At 37.7% G+C, this 17,574-nt stretch overlaps 2 protein-coding genes across 3 annotated transcripts in view; one reads left to right on the top strand and one right to left on the bottom strand.

Annotated features, from left to right (window-relative positions):
* The window catches only part of LOC141431479 (uncharacterized), a 28,128-nt gene extending 20,900 nt beyond the window's left edge, over nucleotides 1–7,228 (top strand). The window contains exon 6 of the mRNA XM_074092671.1: nucleotides 17–7,228. Coding sequence (XP_073948772.1) covers nucleotides 17–2,692 — 2,676 coding nt within the window. The 3' untranslated portion in view covers nucleotides 2,693–7,228. The remainder of the gene's footprint in view (nucleotides 1–16) is intronic.
* The window catches only part of LOC141431550 (uncharacterized), a 105,859-nt gene that overhangs the window by 11,701 nt on the left and 76,584 nt on the right, over nucleotides 1–17,574 (bottom strand). The gene's annotated exons all lie outside the window — the stretch shown is intronic.

Genomic DNA, 17,574 nt, shown 5'->3' with positions numbered 1-17,574 from the left:
TGTTTTTTTTTTTCAGACGTTCCGGTTTCAATGTCACTACAAGTTACATATGCGTGACCATTATCGCGACACTAATCTCGACCCTAAATTTCTCACCTGCAACATCTGCAATCGAAAAAGCAAACACTTGAGAGCAGCTCAAGCTCACATGAACTACCACAAACAGACAAGGTTCCAGAATAAAGACTACGAGTGTTCCATTTGTAAACGCGTCTTCCAATATCGAAAGGTTTACTTGTCGCACATGGCGATACATTACAAGCGTGGCGAGAGTCAGAATACTATAGTAGGGGACGCACTGCCTAACACCGTTGATAAATCAGTTTTTGATGGGACGCATACTTGCCTCCACTGCGGTAAGGTTTGCGACTCTGAGAATTCATTAAAACATCATATGTCTTGGCACAATTCGAAAACTTTGTTGTTCGGAGCGCGTCACGAGTGCCCAATTTGTAAAATCACGTTCACTAATAAAAAAAGACAAGAGTTGCATACGAGAACTCATTACGAAGATGAAAATGGTCCTTTCAAATGCACGATATGCGGAAAGGGATACAACGACGAGAACTTTTTCCGAAGGCACGTCAAAGGACACAACTTCGACCATCAGTCCCACAAAAAAAGAATAGAGAAATTAAGAAAAGATAAAGTGAAATGTCCAATTTGCGTACGCTACTACCCGGACTGGGTAAAACTGATCCGGCACCTGCGTCGCACGCACCCTGAAAGCAAGATGGTGAAGCAGGATCCGGAGGCGCCGCCGCCGCGCGCCTTCGCCTGCAAGCTGTGCGCGCGCGTCTTCCGCGACGAGCGCCGTCTGCGCCACCACGAGGAGGCCCACTTGCGCAAGCCGGAGTTCTTCAAGTGCAAATTCTGCGGCAAGAAAACCATCTCGCTCAAGAACCACAACTTGCACATCAAGGGCCATCTCACCACCAAGCACACTGACAACCCTCTCAAGTGTCCCCAGTGCGAGGAGCGATTCGTCAAGGGATATGATTTGCATTATCATTTACGAGATGTACATGACATCAATGAGACGTGGATTGCGGATCGCACTGAGCAAACATTGAATGGCCCGTTGAAAGAGTTCCAATGCTCTATTTGTCTCAAAATTCTTGCTAGTAAAGGAAACTATGAGAGGCACTTGGACTACCACAATTCTCTAAGATGCAACTACTGCTATGACTACTTTAGTTCCCTGAGGTTCCTTGAAGGCCATCTCACTTTCAGTTGTGACAAAAAGAAGTTGGTTGGTGATACTGAAATGTTTCCACGAAAGATTAAATGCCACATTTGTTATAAAGCATTCCATTTACAAGTTAAATTAGACTGTCATCTTCGCACACAACACAACATAAAGGTTTCCAAGGAAGCCTCCAAGAGCAGGAAGGATCTTGTATGTGATTATTGTTTCCGAGTTTTTGAAAACATAGATGCTTTGACGACGCATAAAATATATCACCGCACGGTTGGTTTTTTCGGATGCATATACTGCAAGAGGAAATTTAACACATTGACTCTTTATAGAAAGCACAAAAATCATCACTTTGCTCAGTTGAATGTTGATAACCCAACTAAATGTGAACATTGCGATGAGACTTTCGTTGCTTTCAGAGAAATGATTTACCATATGAGAGACGTTCACGGAGACGACAAAGAGTGGCTTGTAATGCCCAAAGAATCGATCGAGGAGATGTGCCCTATCTGTAACAAGGTGTTCTTCAACCTGCACAGGCATTTAGATTATCACGAAACGAACCGATGCAAAAAATGCGGCGAGTACTTCTACTCGCGAACAGACTTCGACAGTCACCTCTGTGCCATCGAGAGCGATGACGAGGCGAGCTGCGCCGACCAGGGCGCACGACCGCAGTACGAGGAATGCCGGTTTTGCTTCAAACCTATAACCAGGAAGAGCTCTAAGGCAAAACACGATCACATTCACAAAGGCTCTGGATCCATTTCTTGTCGATTCTGCTCGCATAAGTTTAAAACGATGGATGCGTTTAACATACACGCTTTTTCTCACCGTAGTCGAAAATATAAAACTAATCCGTTAAAATGCCGAAAATGTGGAGAAAAATTTATTAAATATGGACCATTCATGAAACATATGAAGGAAGTGCACAATTCCATTCAAAAAATGCATTATCGAGCGACTGTGAAGGCGGAACGTTGCGTGGTGTGTGGAGACGAATTCCCTAACCTGCACAACCACTACCGCGCGCACTTGCAGAATCGTTGCCAAGCGTGCCTCAAATACTTCACTTCGTCGCGCTTGTTCGCCGAGCACGAGTGCGCCAAGCCCGACGCCGACCCCACCAAGGTCTTCACGTCTGAACAGAACTTAACCTTACTGATCAATACTTACGTCCCTAAGGACGACGTAGACGAACAAAAACATTATGGTCAAAGCACCGATGATCATGATGACGCCAATACTCTGCAGGGAGTGGCTGACGAGGAAAGTCAAAACTCGAATGAGAATGATCATTTCCGACTTCAGTGTCCCATTATATCTGATGTGCTGTCGCTGTACCAGAAGCAAGAAGCGGGTGGCACTGACGAAGGCGACGACGCGGATGAGGTCGTCGCCGTCGCCGACGAGGTAATTGCGCTCTCAGACGACGACGTGGGCGTACTGGACAACGACAGTTGTCCCACTATAACTATAGACGATGATGATTAAGGAAACTTAAATGTGTGTTTTAATTATTCTAACTGCTAAAACAAACGGGAGAATGCAGTCCAATTCTAACCCAGTCAAAAATTACGTGAAATCCTTGAGATTAAGGCTGGGATCGTATTGTTCAGTCTACAACTGTAATTTCACCTACACAGCTTAAAGTAAAGAAGGTAAAGTTGATAATATACAGGAACGCTAATTTCTTAAATATTTGTATCGCAAAATCGGTTTATTTCTGGGTATAAAATATTATTCGTTTTTCTGTTACTGGTTCCATATCTACATCTGCATGTGCTGTTAAGCTAGTTAAATAACAATTTTAAGGAAAGGTATATTAGTTGCTATTCAAATACTAAAACTACTACTAAATCGGTTTGGCTATACATACTTATATGTCGGTCACTAGTGTTCCTGCATGTTTTAACAACCCAAAGACAGAATTATGTCATCCTGCATTAGTGCCCCTAATTTACTGAACATGTCTGTTCACATTTAAAAAAAAATTAAGCGCCATATCCGAGAAGATATTTTTTATATTGGTGTCGCTGGTCAGTAAACATCAAAAGTAGCCGCTTTGTTACATGATCTAACGTATCGTCATACAGTACTGACTATTGCTGCGGTTATGTAATAATGATAAAGTATAAATGGACGTGCTACTTTTGATGATGATTTTATGATCCAATTGTTTGTCTCGCTGGTCTTACCAGTAGGGATAATCTGGTAAGGGTAACATTGAACAAATAATTCTATTAAGTCTAAACAACTGGCAGGGATTCTTGAATACGGCGAGTTTAAACTAGTCGAAAAGTGGAGATAAGATATAATGTTAATGGTAATTTTGATAATTTTATGCAAATAGGCTCTTAGGGTATTTATATCAATATATATTTAATTAAAAACATGTATATATTCAACTAGATGTTCATTTCTAACTTTTGTGAAGAGATGGTTATTTCGCGTGCTTTTGTCAGTTTGCCTGTCAGAAAGTGCTGCTGCGTGCGATTTTTTTATTTTATGCTTACTTTTCCTATCTCAGGACGATATGAGATAGTCGTATGTACGTGGCGACAAATAATTGCCATGTCAAGCTGGCTAGATTTCTTTCCAACATGTAAGAGAAAAGAACACTATTAGTGTCGAAATGAGAACCACCCCTTTCGGCGGCGTCCCTATGTATGCGGAATCTCAAAGAACAGCTACTTGCCAACCCGTAATGCATTTGCGTATATTGGTTAGACGTTTTGCTTGCCACACTAAACTTAAATTTTAATGAGCAGCGCCTAACGTAAAAAAATAATGCCGCAGTCGAAATAATTCCATTTAATGTTAAGTTATTATAATTAATTAAGAAAAATTATATGTACGTAAGGTTTTAAGGTCCTTAAATTCCATAAAAATACACTTGTCAAGTCGGTCAAAGCTAAATCGAGGAAGTTACTAGAAGCACTGAAAACTGATTGCGACACCGGTAGAGGAGTTTGTAGTAAAAAGGCTATTTTACTTAGTTATTAATTGTTGGTACAGTTGTTATCATAAGCATCGGAGGTGTCTAGCTGCTCTACCAGTGTTCAGATATTTTTGAGCGACTATAATAGATAGCTCGATTGTAGCGACTACTACAGTATTGTGATAGTATTCATTGATTTTGCTTGCTTCATTAATTCAAACTGACAACTTTGGCAAACAATTGATCGATCAATTTTTAACCCTTCGAAATCCGCTGTCACACTAGTATTCGCTGGGTGCGAAGTACTAGGTGGGGGTAATGAAATCTATCGCAGCGCTCATAGTGGCCAAAAGTAGAAATAATGCTGGCTAGGCATCTTTCATTAATAAAACAACTTGTTAAAATTTGCTTAGACCTAACTACATTATTTTAGTAATAGATGTTTGTCTTATGATGCGAGCTTGAATTATTGAACACTGTCCCTGTTTCGTTCTTAATTCCTCTATATCCCGGACATGTCCAGCAGATGCCTACATTTCTCCTTTTGAAACTGTTTGTGGTTGAAATTTTATATTATGAGTGATACTCACAAACCCGATCTTCAAAATGATACTCATTTCGATCTGAAAACTATATTTAATTTATTACTAGCGATACAGACAGGAGAAATTATATATCTTTACTATTATTTAAATAAACCATTAAAGTAGCTTTATTTTCTTGTTTTACAGTAAAAGTACAACTAAACATGAAGTAAACAAACCCTGACAACCAAAAACCCTCCGAATAAATTTTACTTAAGTACCTCATTTAATTTTTATGAATGACCAAAAATTCATTCACAATCAGGTCCACCCAAATCACGGTATCACATTAATTTTGTATCTATTATCTATCTACCTTCAATTAAAAGAGCAATTCTTGTACATATATATATATTTCGCAAATTTTGTTGTATATTTTTTTTTTATTTAACCTTATTCAAATTTAAAACATTCAGTGTCCTTCGTTCGCAGATATAGATTAGCCACATGTACCTTACATCCTGTTTACCTATGTAGCTGAACGAAATTTGACACTAAGGCCGAGGTCGCTCTGGCAAGGCGACGGCGACGCGACAGCGTTGTGACTAAAACAAACATTCTTCGAGTTATGTAAGCGGCCGCATTGGTTTTAACGACGAAATTTTGATTTTGTCGCTCAAGTATTCAAATATTTAATAATGTACTAACGTGTCCGCATTGCATGTTTGGGAACAACGACAAGCGGCGATATTTTGATTTTTGTAAAGCGACAGACTCAACGGCGATCAGCAATCAAATGTATCACTACATAAAGGCCGCCGCACTGCAACGTCGCTTGAGCGACAGAACGAGAGATTTTGAATGGTTTTGTTTTTTGACGTATTCAGTATGGGAGTGACACGTGTCACGATTGACTTCTTAACGGCGGACTACTATATAATAATTATATTAAAACTTCACTGACAGGTAGTTGGTACCACGCTGTTTATTGAGAATTTGAGATACCGTCTTCGAGTCGCGTCGCTGCGTAGGTGCGGACAATATTTTGTTATAATGTCGCGATTATACAATTTTGTCGCGTCGCCGTCGCTTTACCAGTGCGGCCTCTGCCTATGGGGCTGTTTCACCATCCATTGATTAAATTAATTTGACGGAAAAATGTAATGCCATCTCTGTTTGTTTTGTTTGAATAGAAGGAGACGGCATCACATTTATCCGTCCGTTAAAATTAATCAATGGCTGGTGAAACAGCCCCTAAATCTTTACAATGTCAACTAATAAATTTCGAAGTTTGTAAAACACATTGATGATTTAATAATGTATCACGCATACGCTTTGGCAAGGAACTCCTTTCATCCGCAGGTCAAACATTATCCACTATTTACCTAACATTCCGAAGTATAAGTCGTCTTTGTGTGTTGGGCTTAAAAAGTAGAAAAAAAGATCCTGACAAGTGAAGATTCCGACTTTCAAATCGACTAATCAATTTATTTCGTAATAAAAATGTACCTCCTGCATTAGATCATAAATTGAAATAATTTTTCATATTATGTAGATATACAGTTTTTAACCCCCGACGCAAAAAGTGTTATTAACTGTAAAGTTACGGAAATTAGAAATCTGGCATAATTTCGTATAGGGCTTCTAGAACTTTTCGCAAAGTATTGACGATTTACAGGCTGGAAACTTGATATGGGGCATGTATATTATATGTCGGCGGCCGATCTTAAAATCCCCTAGTCACGCCTAATCACGAAATTCCTGGGCATATCGTGAAATGGCGCCATTTCATGAATTGGCTAAGGACATCCGCCATATCGTTCAAAACTCACCGTTTAATGATTTTCCTAGTGACGTTTAGGCAGATCATGAAATTCCTAGGCATCTCATGAAACGCCGCCATATCACAGTGGTCACAATTCATACTAACCACTCCTCGCTTCGCTCGTCATACCTAAATTTTTCTTTTTTTTCGGCATATCACGATTTGCCCGGTATAGAGCTAGGAATATCGACGAATGCGTTGCTCTAATGCTAATCGATCTGCCGTATTGTTTCTCAGGCACATCGTGATATGCCTGGCCAACTATTAGGCATATCATGAAATGGCGCCATTTCATGAAATGGCGCTAGGAATTTCGTGATCTGGCGGATTTTACGTTCGGCCACCGACATATATATACTTAAAGTAAGTTACTCAACCGCCACGCGAATTTATGCTGCTATTTATGCAACTGTATCGTAATAGAGGTCCTTAACACACGAGTGTGGTGTCATGAGTGTTTTAAGGCCTAATTACGTACAGTTGTATACAATATTTTATCTACATGCATATCATAACTTCCCTATTATATGTTCAGAAACGACTATCAAATGGGCTTTATTAAGAAACCTGGTATCTGCGGGTGCATCTTAATGTTCACATTAAAGTACAGTGCATGTTAATGTTTACATTAAAGTATCGGTAATACTTTTCTTAACAATGCATATCTGTACATATTGTAGAAAACTTATGACATGCATGTAGATAATAATAATTATTATAAATAAAACTTTAGTTTTTTATTATCTGTTTTATTTAAGCTTTGGTAGGTACTTCAAACTAGTTATCAGTAACACTAACTTAAAAATACAGGCCATATCTGAACATATTATAGAAATCTTATGATATGCATGTAGATAAAGTTATGTATGCGGCTATACAAAATTAGGCATTAAAGCACTCGTGTGATCTTATTATGAAACTCCTTCGGCTCGTTTCATAAAACCACACTCGTACTTTAATGCCTCTCATTATGCACCAGCCACATAAATAACTATTATTAAGAAACCTGGTATCTGCGGGTGCATCTTAATGTTTACATTAAAGTATCGGTAATACTTTTTTTAACAATGCATATCTGTACATATTGTAGAAAACTTATGACATGCATGTAGATAATAATTATTATTCAAAGTCAAAATACAGGCCCTATCTGCACATATTATAGAAAACTTATGATATGCATGTAGATAAAGTTATGTATGCGGCTATAGATAATTAGGCATTAAAACACTCGTGTGATCTTATTATGAAACTCGCCTTCGGCTCGTTTCATAAAACCACACTCGTACTTTAATGCCTCTCATTATGCACCAGCCACATAAATAACTATTATCTACATCCATATATTAAATCCTCTATTATGTGTTCATGAACCATTGAGAATAACCTGCATTGCAACCAGAACTAGGATCTTCACTTTGCTGGTAATAAATTACGAGTCATTTCGTTCGCCGCAACTAAAATATCAGACATTTGTAAGCATGAACAAAATGTTCTCACTAAAATTCGTACAGTAAAGGCCAAAGATATCGACACGGCCAAAGTTGCAAAAATATGTATACACGGCCTTAATGTTAAGTGCATAAAGTCGTGTATACATATTTTTGTAACTATGGCCGTGTCGATATCTTTACCCTTGACTGTACAACAAAACGACACGTATGAATGGAATGGCGCTAAAACCCAGTACATCACTGCGAATGTGCGCGCATGCGCTAAAGCGGGCGCTGCCACAGACAAGTGAAAATTGGAATCAAAACTTGGCGATATAAACTTTTTGGATTTGCCCTGTGTCGTAATGGTGAACAAAATTGTATTATAACATTATCGTTAGAAGTGCTATAATTTGTTTTTTTTTTTAAATATGTATTTCGGTATTGTGTTTAAAAAGTATGTCAAATATAAACTCTTTTTGAATTTTATAATTCGAATTTTCAATATGAGAGTGGATAAAATACGTTTAAGATTTAAGTAACACTTGCCTAACAATTTTACTGAGAAAATAAATTTATAAATTATGACGGATAACTGCCGAATCCTGCACTGCCACTGCACAGTGGCTGGACACGCACTTGGCTTATTTTTTGTTTCGTAACTGGGACACTAGTCAGTATAACTTTATGATGTTCGATAATGGTTTTCACAGAGGTTTTATTTAGCTTGGAGAAACAGTTTCGCGAGGCGAAATAGGCTGTAATCGTTAAGTGTAGCCAGGCGATTATTCCGTAAATATAACAGATATCAGAAAAGTTTAAACTGATATCGGAAGTACGTTACTCAATGAGTAAAATAACAGCAATAACAATACATTTAGTACAGTTAAATAGAAAGACGATACGGCCAAAGTTACAAAAATATGTATACCTACACGACTTTATGCACTTATCATTAAGGTTGTGTATACATATTTTTGTAACTTTGGCCGTGTCGATATCTTTGCACTTGACTGTACCTACGCCGTTAGTCGAAAGGCTTTAGTTTAAAAGACTTAGTAATTTCAGCATTATCATATGATTCATGAATTATTATTATTATATTTTATCAATTGGTCCTTCAATCAATTATCGTTTTCAAGTTTTAAGAAAAGTTCTTAGACACATTAAAGAGGGCCCGTCAATGTATCGCACAACAAGGGCGTCATTTCGAGCAACTGCTGTAAACAAAAAATGTACTTAAAAGATAAGATTATAAGATTTATTATTGCATAAAAGATAGATAGTGAATCTTAAACAGTTTTAGTTCTTACGGTAGGCAAACAGCCTCAAAAAACGTGGGAGTAATATTTAAAATATTAAGTCTAAAGACTTAATATTTTAAATATTACCTAAAATTTTAATTAAAAAAGAAGGTATTTTACTTTTGCTCATTGGTAACATACTTTCGATATCAGTTTAAAGTTTTGTAATATCTGTTATATTTACAGAATATTCGCCAGGCTACACTTAGCAATTACACCCTGTATATGCCCTCTCTGTCTGCAGCAGAGCTACTACGAAACTCGAAGTTCGTGTCGTGCGGTCCCTCTGACACTTATACTATTTAATACGAGAGCGAGAGTGATGGTACTTTACGAAGTTCTAGTTTAGAGTTTCGTAGTAGCCCTGCTGACCCGTAAATGCTAATAATTCGGGGATATTTGAGATTAGTTTTCAGCGGGTTGGGACACTTACATTGGGTTAGTTTCGCAGTTTCACTGAACAACTCTTAATCTTATTCAACGGAATTTTTAATTCAAGCTCTCGTTGACGGCATACCGTTTGAATATCGACCAATGTGGGTATGGAAACATTTATTAACTGTGTCTTAGGGGCGGTAAATAAGGAATTACGAACGAGAGTCTATTAGAAGACCGAAGTCGAAGATTGAGGGCTTTAATGAGTCGATGATCGTAATTCTAGTACCGCCCGTGCGACATACAATGTTTTTCATCACATTTGCGAGTAAAATTTGATATTTCTAAAAGAAAAAATATAATTGTTCCAAATATTGGCGATACCTTAGGCTGCGCTCTTGGCAGCGCCGCCCTCCCCCTCCCGCAGCGTGCGTGTGCATGTGATCCTGCAGCAGCGCGCGCAGCAGTATCTCATTTACCGACATTGGGCTTCATGACAAGACAATTTGTATGCGCAATGAAACATTTACCGACCACGGGTTTCATGACAAGCACATTAAGGTCGAGGGTTTTATTTGGGGTTTTGCAACCAAGGTAGCCTGCATGTTTAGATACTGGTTACGAGCAAGTGTGATGAAAAAAATCTTGAAAGATATTTAAAGGTGTACTGATCAATCAAACTAAGCCAACCATCTGCTGAAATATTCCCGAGTTATTTTAGAGCAGTGTTGTAAAGAATTAAAGTCTACTATTAAATTGAGATCAAATTTAGCGACGGTTCTCGAGGTAAACTTCATAGGTATTACTGTAGTTTAATACCACGGCTCATCATGTCTCTTAGGTATAATAACCGTGTAAAAAGAGTTGTTAATCTGATCTGAAAAGTCTGATTGTGATTCCGAACCCGTGATATTTAGTTACTTAACTGATGTGTTTAATAAGGGCGGGTGGCCAAATATTCGTATTCGTTTAGATTTCGCATGATTTCTACAATATCCGGGTAAATTTGTAAAAAAATCTACTTTTTAGAGTTATGTTCTCCACCTTTATTTTTAAGTTTCAGTCGGATGTTAATTATTTCTCCGGTAATTTATGCCTCCTCCTAGTAGCTTTGACCGACCGTTCTCCTATTTAAATAAGTGTGAAAATAGCATTAGTGGTGTGATTTGTTAATACCTACATTATAATTAAAATGTCACCAGCTATTAAGCTGCCATGTGTATAATTAATGCCAAAAATTGGTAATGAAAAGGTGTGGCTGTGCCCTCCGTTTCAAAAATTGTAAAATATACTGAGCGGCAATAAATCTGGCCTTCAAATGTATGCAGAATCGGTAATTTTGTATTAAGGGTGGGCCAAATTTTGTGCTGCTGAATATATATAGTTGCATCGCATATTGCATGTGTGAATACAGCGCCGTCCCTAGTCTTCGGAAAAGGGTAGGGCAAGGTAGCTTTTCGGCGCTCTTTGGTCGACGATTTGTAACAAAGGGCCGGCCCTATAAGATTACTATGCATTTTGCATGTTAAGGCGCTGTACGTAGTGAAAACTACAATTTTAGAAAAATATTTAAAATATACTTACACAATACTTACAACTGCAATTTTTTTATATGTATATTTTCAGTCTATTAGCTAGTTTTTGACTTCATCAAAAACACGATTGCTGACAAAAACCTCGATAGATTATTTTTTTGAAAAAGAGCCTTCGTTTACACGTTAAACCAAATATTATAAAAACTATTATGAATATCAACACAAAATTTGCTTTATTAAATAGTTTTTAGTAGATTTAGATTTATGCTTCATAGATTTTCAATAGGTTGAGTACATCAATCATACCAATTTATTTCGTCTTTGGTAAAATAAAACGGTTCTAGCGCGCAGCGGCGGCCAAGTATTTCCCAGTCACCAGTACACGCGTGTACGTAGTCGACGACGGACCTGTGCACATTTTTCTAACGCGCTAGTACTACTTTTGAGAGCAAATAATATGGGTAATCGCAGTATTAAAAAAGTTAAGCAAAAGAGGAAACGCATAAGTGAACTCAGAGCACATATGAGAAGCATTAGAGTACCTAAACGGTAAGTACCTACCACACACTAATCGACCGGCCGGAGTCGGGCCGAGTCAGCAGGGCTACTACGAAACTCCAAACTCGAAGTTCGTGTCGTGCGGTCCCTCTCGCTCTCGTACTAAATAGTGTCGGAGGGATCGCAACCCACGACCTTCGAGTTTCGTAGCAGCACTGCTGAGCGGATCACATTCGTACTACGACCGCAAGCTGGTTGGCGCGGGCCTCGGCTGCTCATGGAAGCGGACGGCTTCGTCCAGATTCTACCGCGACTGCCATACAAATTGTAGGCACGTTGTATAAACCTATACTACTCACGGCGAACATGCGGCGAACCTTGCGGCTACTATGAAACTCGAAACTCGAAGTTCGTATCGTACCATCCCTCTCGCTCTCGTATTAAATAGTATAAGTGTCAGAGGGACCGCAACCCACGATCTTCGAGTTTCGTAGCAGCCCTGCTGAGCGGATTTCACATACGTACTACGACCGCAAGCTGGTTGGCGCGGGCCTCGGCTGCTCACGGACGCGGACGGCTTCGTCCAGATTCTACCGCGACTGCCATACAAATTGTAGGCACGTTGTATAACCTATACTACTCACGGCGAACATGCGGCGAACCTTGCGGCTACTACGAAACTCGAAACTCGAAGTTCGTATCGTACCGTCCCTCTCGCTCTCGTATTAAATAGTATAAGTGTCAGAGGGACCGCACGACACGAACTTCTAGTTTCGAATTTCGTAGTAGCCCTGCTTGATCCCTTTGACAGTTTCACTGACATTTCTGATAGTAGATGCAACAGTTTCGATCTAAGTTTAGATTTTCTCACTTTTTTGCAGGCAAAGGTATCACCTCAAAACAGTAATCATACTTATAGATGATACATTTTGGGGAAAAAAATGAAAGACAAACTAATTTTATTTTATATGGACTGGTTACTACCCGAAATTGTTGATTCCCGTCGAGCTCGGGGAATGCCACTAAGGGAAAAAGAATCTTCATGAAAAATAACTGTAGAACCTCCTCTGACTGAAGAAAAAGAACTTTCTTCTACATATCTATACTTTTCAAGCGACGAAAATAGCGAAAACATCGCTTCATGCTCCAGACAATCAACTTTGGAATCTCCTTTGACTGAAGATAAATAACTTTCTCCTACATATCCATACTTCTCAAGTCATGAAAATAAGAAAAGCATCGCTTCATGCTCCAGACAATTTTGGAAGAGCTATAAATTTATTTAAAACTAATTGTTGCCGTCGACTGCGTCCGCGCGGAATCCGATTTAGAGCAGTTTTTTATTATATCCAAAAATATTTATTTTCCGTAACATAAAGTATCCTAAATGTTGACCAGACTAATAAGCTATCTAACTAACTAATTTGGCTCAGGGACCCAAAGAGGGTCTTGGCCTCCGAAACAAGAGCATGCTATCTGTCATATCTATCTATCGACCTATTCAGTCTAAATGTCTATCCATTACCTACGTTACAAATCAAACTGTGGGCATGAAGAGGCATAAATAATTTGTTTATTACCAAGACTATTCATATTAAACGAAGATTTTCTTTATTAAACCAAAAAAATGTGTAATTATAATTTTAAGGAAAAATCCGGAATTCACATTAACCAGAATACGGTTACAAACAGAATAAGGCCGTCAACGGGCTGCGTGACAGACGCGCGAGGCGCCCCGCATTCGCCTCCACCGCGTCGTCTGCTTCACCCCCTCAAATACCGAAAATTCTTCTATAAGCGCGCCTTAAAAATCAAAATGTTTTAGAGATAAGGTTTCGTTTATCCCGACTCTTTTCCGTTCCCGGAAATTGGGAATTTGTGAAAAGTTGCCAGTTTTACTACTACTATGTATTTCTATCTACTTATTGAACATTACTTGATGTTAGATAGAACAGCATAATTTAATTAAATAAACCATTTATTTGTCACCAACACAGTAAGAATTATCAATCACAAATATTAATCCTACTATCCTATATATTTTTAACCCGTCGCGCGACCAACGACTTTTTTGGGTAATCTTGAACTAGTACCCTATGTTAAAGGATGATCGAAACTAGTAACAAAAATTTACTAATCACGAGTACCTACTTAGATACCTACGCGCACCCTACGCGTCACTGTGGCGCACAGGGCGTCCGACGGGATAATCATTATAGACCTGAAAATTTGTGGGTGCTGCACAGGTTTCAGGAAATTTGTCATTGTCACACAGAGTTTATAACCTGGATTAATAACACATACGATATGTTTTACCACGAATTTATCGCGCATAGCAGTTAGTTTCAAAAGTTTGTATAAAAAATACATTGCAACGGCAACGGAAGAACACGTGGTGGTTTTTTTTTTGGGGACTTATTATGAATCGTTTATCATAGTGCCTGAAAACTGTCATTTGATTGCGATCGCGGCCGTCAGAAACGTTACGCGATAGACCCTGAGAAGGTATAGTTAAAATAATGGGAGGTAGGTGGTAAGGAATCCTACACGGGGATCGTTGCATTGCAGGCAACAGCTATTTAGTTAATAAATAATAATATTTTTAAGGGTTTCCACTAATTTTCATCAACATAACAGAGATCAACGTAAAAATATTGAATGACATTCAGTGTTGCCAACTCCTAGAATCTCGAGTCGCTAAACTCAAAATCAAAAGTCGCTAAAATTAATCCCACCAGGAGCGAGCGGACTCAGGATTTTGTCTGGGAGAGACACAAGATGGTTTGAAAGGTTAGGATACGAAAAAAAAACTTACATTAGAAGATTTCAGAATTCACCGAAAAAATGAAAATTGGATGTCTTGATTTGTTCTTTTTAAATAGCTAAAGGTAGAGCATAAACGAATGGAGCTTTAATTAAACAAAGTTTGAATTTTGTGCGCAAGCGCGTTTGTTGCTTTACATATAGATCTCGTGGCACTGTATAATTCCGGGTCGAGTTGACAAAAAAAAAATCCATTATTGGTCCTAGAACTGTTTAAAATTGTATTACAAAAGTCGCCTGATAAGTCGCTAAACCATTTTTGTCGTCAAAGCTTTTTTTTGGTCGCTAAGACTTAAGCAAAAGTTGTTAGTTCTAGCGACAAAGTCGCTAAATTGGCTACACTGGTGACATTTTTTCAGGATATTCTCGATTACCGGGGCCCGGGAACGGAACCCTAATTAGCAACCTTATAAATAAGCGAAGTAGAGGTCAAGTGTCGTTAACAATATATTTCAGCCAACGTTAATAATTTCGGTTTAGATGTAAGAGGATCCATCCTTATTTGCTTTGTAGTAAACCTTATTACGACTAAACATTTAACTTAGTATTAAATCAAATGCATGCTAAAACTATAAATTAACTCTAAACATAACTTGTTTCTTGTTAAAATTAAAACAGGGAAATACCGAATACACGACCACCGAAAATGTGCAATATTCAGGAAACAGACTATTTCAGTTTAGGTATCTCAAAAACTATGTTACGTTTATACCTGCTAAGCTGGCAACGTTGCATTATTGTTAGTATTTCTCGATGATTCCATAAAAAAATAATGTAAATTAAAAATGTGGTCTGATAGAACTAACTCTTCTTAATATATAAGTTAACTAGCTTAGTATATGTTTCAATGATAAATATAACTCAACTAGCTTTTGCCTGCGGCTTCGTCCGCATGGAATTCGGTTATCGTGCGCTGTTCCCTTGGGAACTGTGCATTTTTCCGGGATAAAAAGTAGCCTATGTCACTCTCTGGCCTATAAACTATCTCTTTGCCAAAAATCACGTCGATCCGTCGCTCCGTTTCGACGTGAAAGACGGACAAACATACAAACACACTTTCGCATTTATAATATTAGTATGGATGTGTCTACTCCAATAATTATTCGAAATAGACTTTTATATTCTTTAAAAACGAACAAATATTTATTAACGGTTTTTAAAGAAAATAAAAGTATCACTCGTAATTATTGGAATAGAAACATTAACTTTTATATAAGAAGAGTACTATTATAACTCATTTTGAATATTTTTTTGTTTATGGAATAATCGAGAAAAACTAACAAAAATGCAACGGCTCAGCAGGTGTAAACATATGATTCTTTCTTTCTTTCTCGATGAGGGCTACGGCATAGATGTCGCTAGTGTCGCTGCTTAAGTGGCTAAATAAGAAACAAAACAAAATGAGATATGAGGTGCATAGGAGAAATTCGTGTCTGTATCGTTGTCCAGCGGTGGTGTAGCGGTATAGCACACGGCACGGAATGCCGAGGACCTGGGTTCGATTCCCAGCGCTGGTCTTATTTTTCTGTGCATCTATATTTCAGTTTGTATTTTCGATATGGGTTAATGAAAGGATTTTGTTGATCTATGCGAAAATAACTATGTTAATTGTTATCTACATTAGAACTTAATTCTGACATTTTTGTATTTGGCATGAAAATATAAAAAAAATATATATTTTGACTTCTAATTTTTACTTTTCTTCTCTATTTTCTTTCGGAATTGTTTTCTAATACAGACATTTAAAAATCATGAGTATATACCTCTGCGAAAAAATACGAGAAAATAAAGCAAAATTAAAAAATGGTAGCTATGATGTAGGTATATCAATGATCAGGCCTCACTTTTAATTAAAAAATATATATATTTAAGGACATTCAATATTTACAAATTATAACTAAAAATTCATGGGCTGAGTCACCAACTAAGAAGTTTTACGTAGTTAAGATAACACGTTGCACCTATAGTTAAACCTAATATAATGTACAGGTTAATTAATACTAAAATAAAAAATAAATGGTTTACAAAATATACATACATACATGCATACATTAAATCAGCTGATTGGGCTTTTTGAATGGGAAGACGAAAAACATTTTTAATTTTAAGACACATTCACCCCTTAATTAAATAGTGTCGGGTAACAATTTATCACCTCCAGTGTATATTTATATCACAAAGATAAACATTAAATAATATAGAACTAGGTTATGTGTATATATTAATTACGTTAGATACTTAAATAAAATAAGTCATTAAAATGTATCATCATTTAATGATGATAACAATAAAATTCAATTTATTAAAATCTCAACCACGGGGAATTTGATTCTTGTGTACGCGGCAACACAGAATGGCGTTTAGGGTTAATGTTATTTTATTTTGTAATTTCACAGAGTACATATATAAGTAATTTCGAAATTATACGATATTTACTGATGGTATGTGATACCAGTGTCCTTCTATTTCTTGTAGTATTATTTTTACACAGTTTCACTGCGAAAACTGGCATTTCACTTCGGTTTATGACCAAAATTTAACAAAAAATTCGGTACATGCACCTTACGCAGTTTGCAACGCGACTGACTAGACTCGGGGTCGGGTACGCCGAATCCGGCGTACTATTTGTTGCCGCATTTGACAAGTACGCCGGCGGTATCTAGTCGAGCGAGCGCGCGAGACCGAATTATTCATCGAAGTATAAAGTATTGGAGCTTGTCGCAATTTTGATGCTAAAAATAAAGAAGATAATATAGGATAAAAGAGATGAGAAAAATAAGATAAAGAGGTGGAGATTTACTCAAACGACTGATAATCCAAGAACTGGTCGTCCACGATCTGTAAGGACTCCTGCGAACACAAAATTGAGTACCTAGAGAATGACTTCGTCGAAATCTGTACCTATTGCACGCAGAAGAATATGGCTACAGACTGGTATTTCACCTAGGTATATCATCAGTAAAAGAAAGTTAAAATGCTTGCAAAATAGACAATGCAATTAACCAGCGCAAGTATATCACTGCTTTTAAAATCTTGGCACCGGCATTAAGCAACAAAGAAATAAATAGACAGCAAAATGTAACCCATGACATTCCCAATGCGATACAGACATTGATCA

This window comes from Choristoneura fumiferana, chromosome Z (genome assembly GCF_025370935.1).
Source record: "Choristoneura fumiferana chromosome Z, NRCan_CFum_1, whole genome shotgun sequence".
In the NCBI taxonomy this organism is placed as follows: domain Eukaryota; kingdom Metazoa; phylum Arthropoda; class Insecta; order Lepidoptera; family Tortricidae; genus Choristoneura; species Choristoneura fumiferana.
The sequence above is the reverse complement of the archived record's forward strand: the minus strand, read 5'-3'. Positions and strand labels throughout refer to the sequence as shown.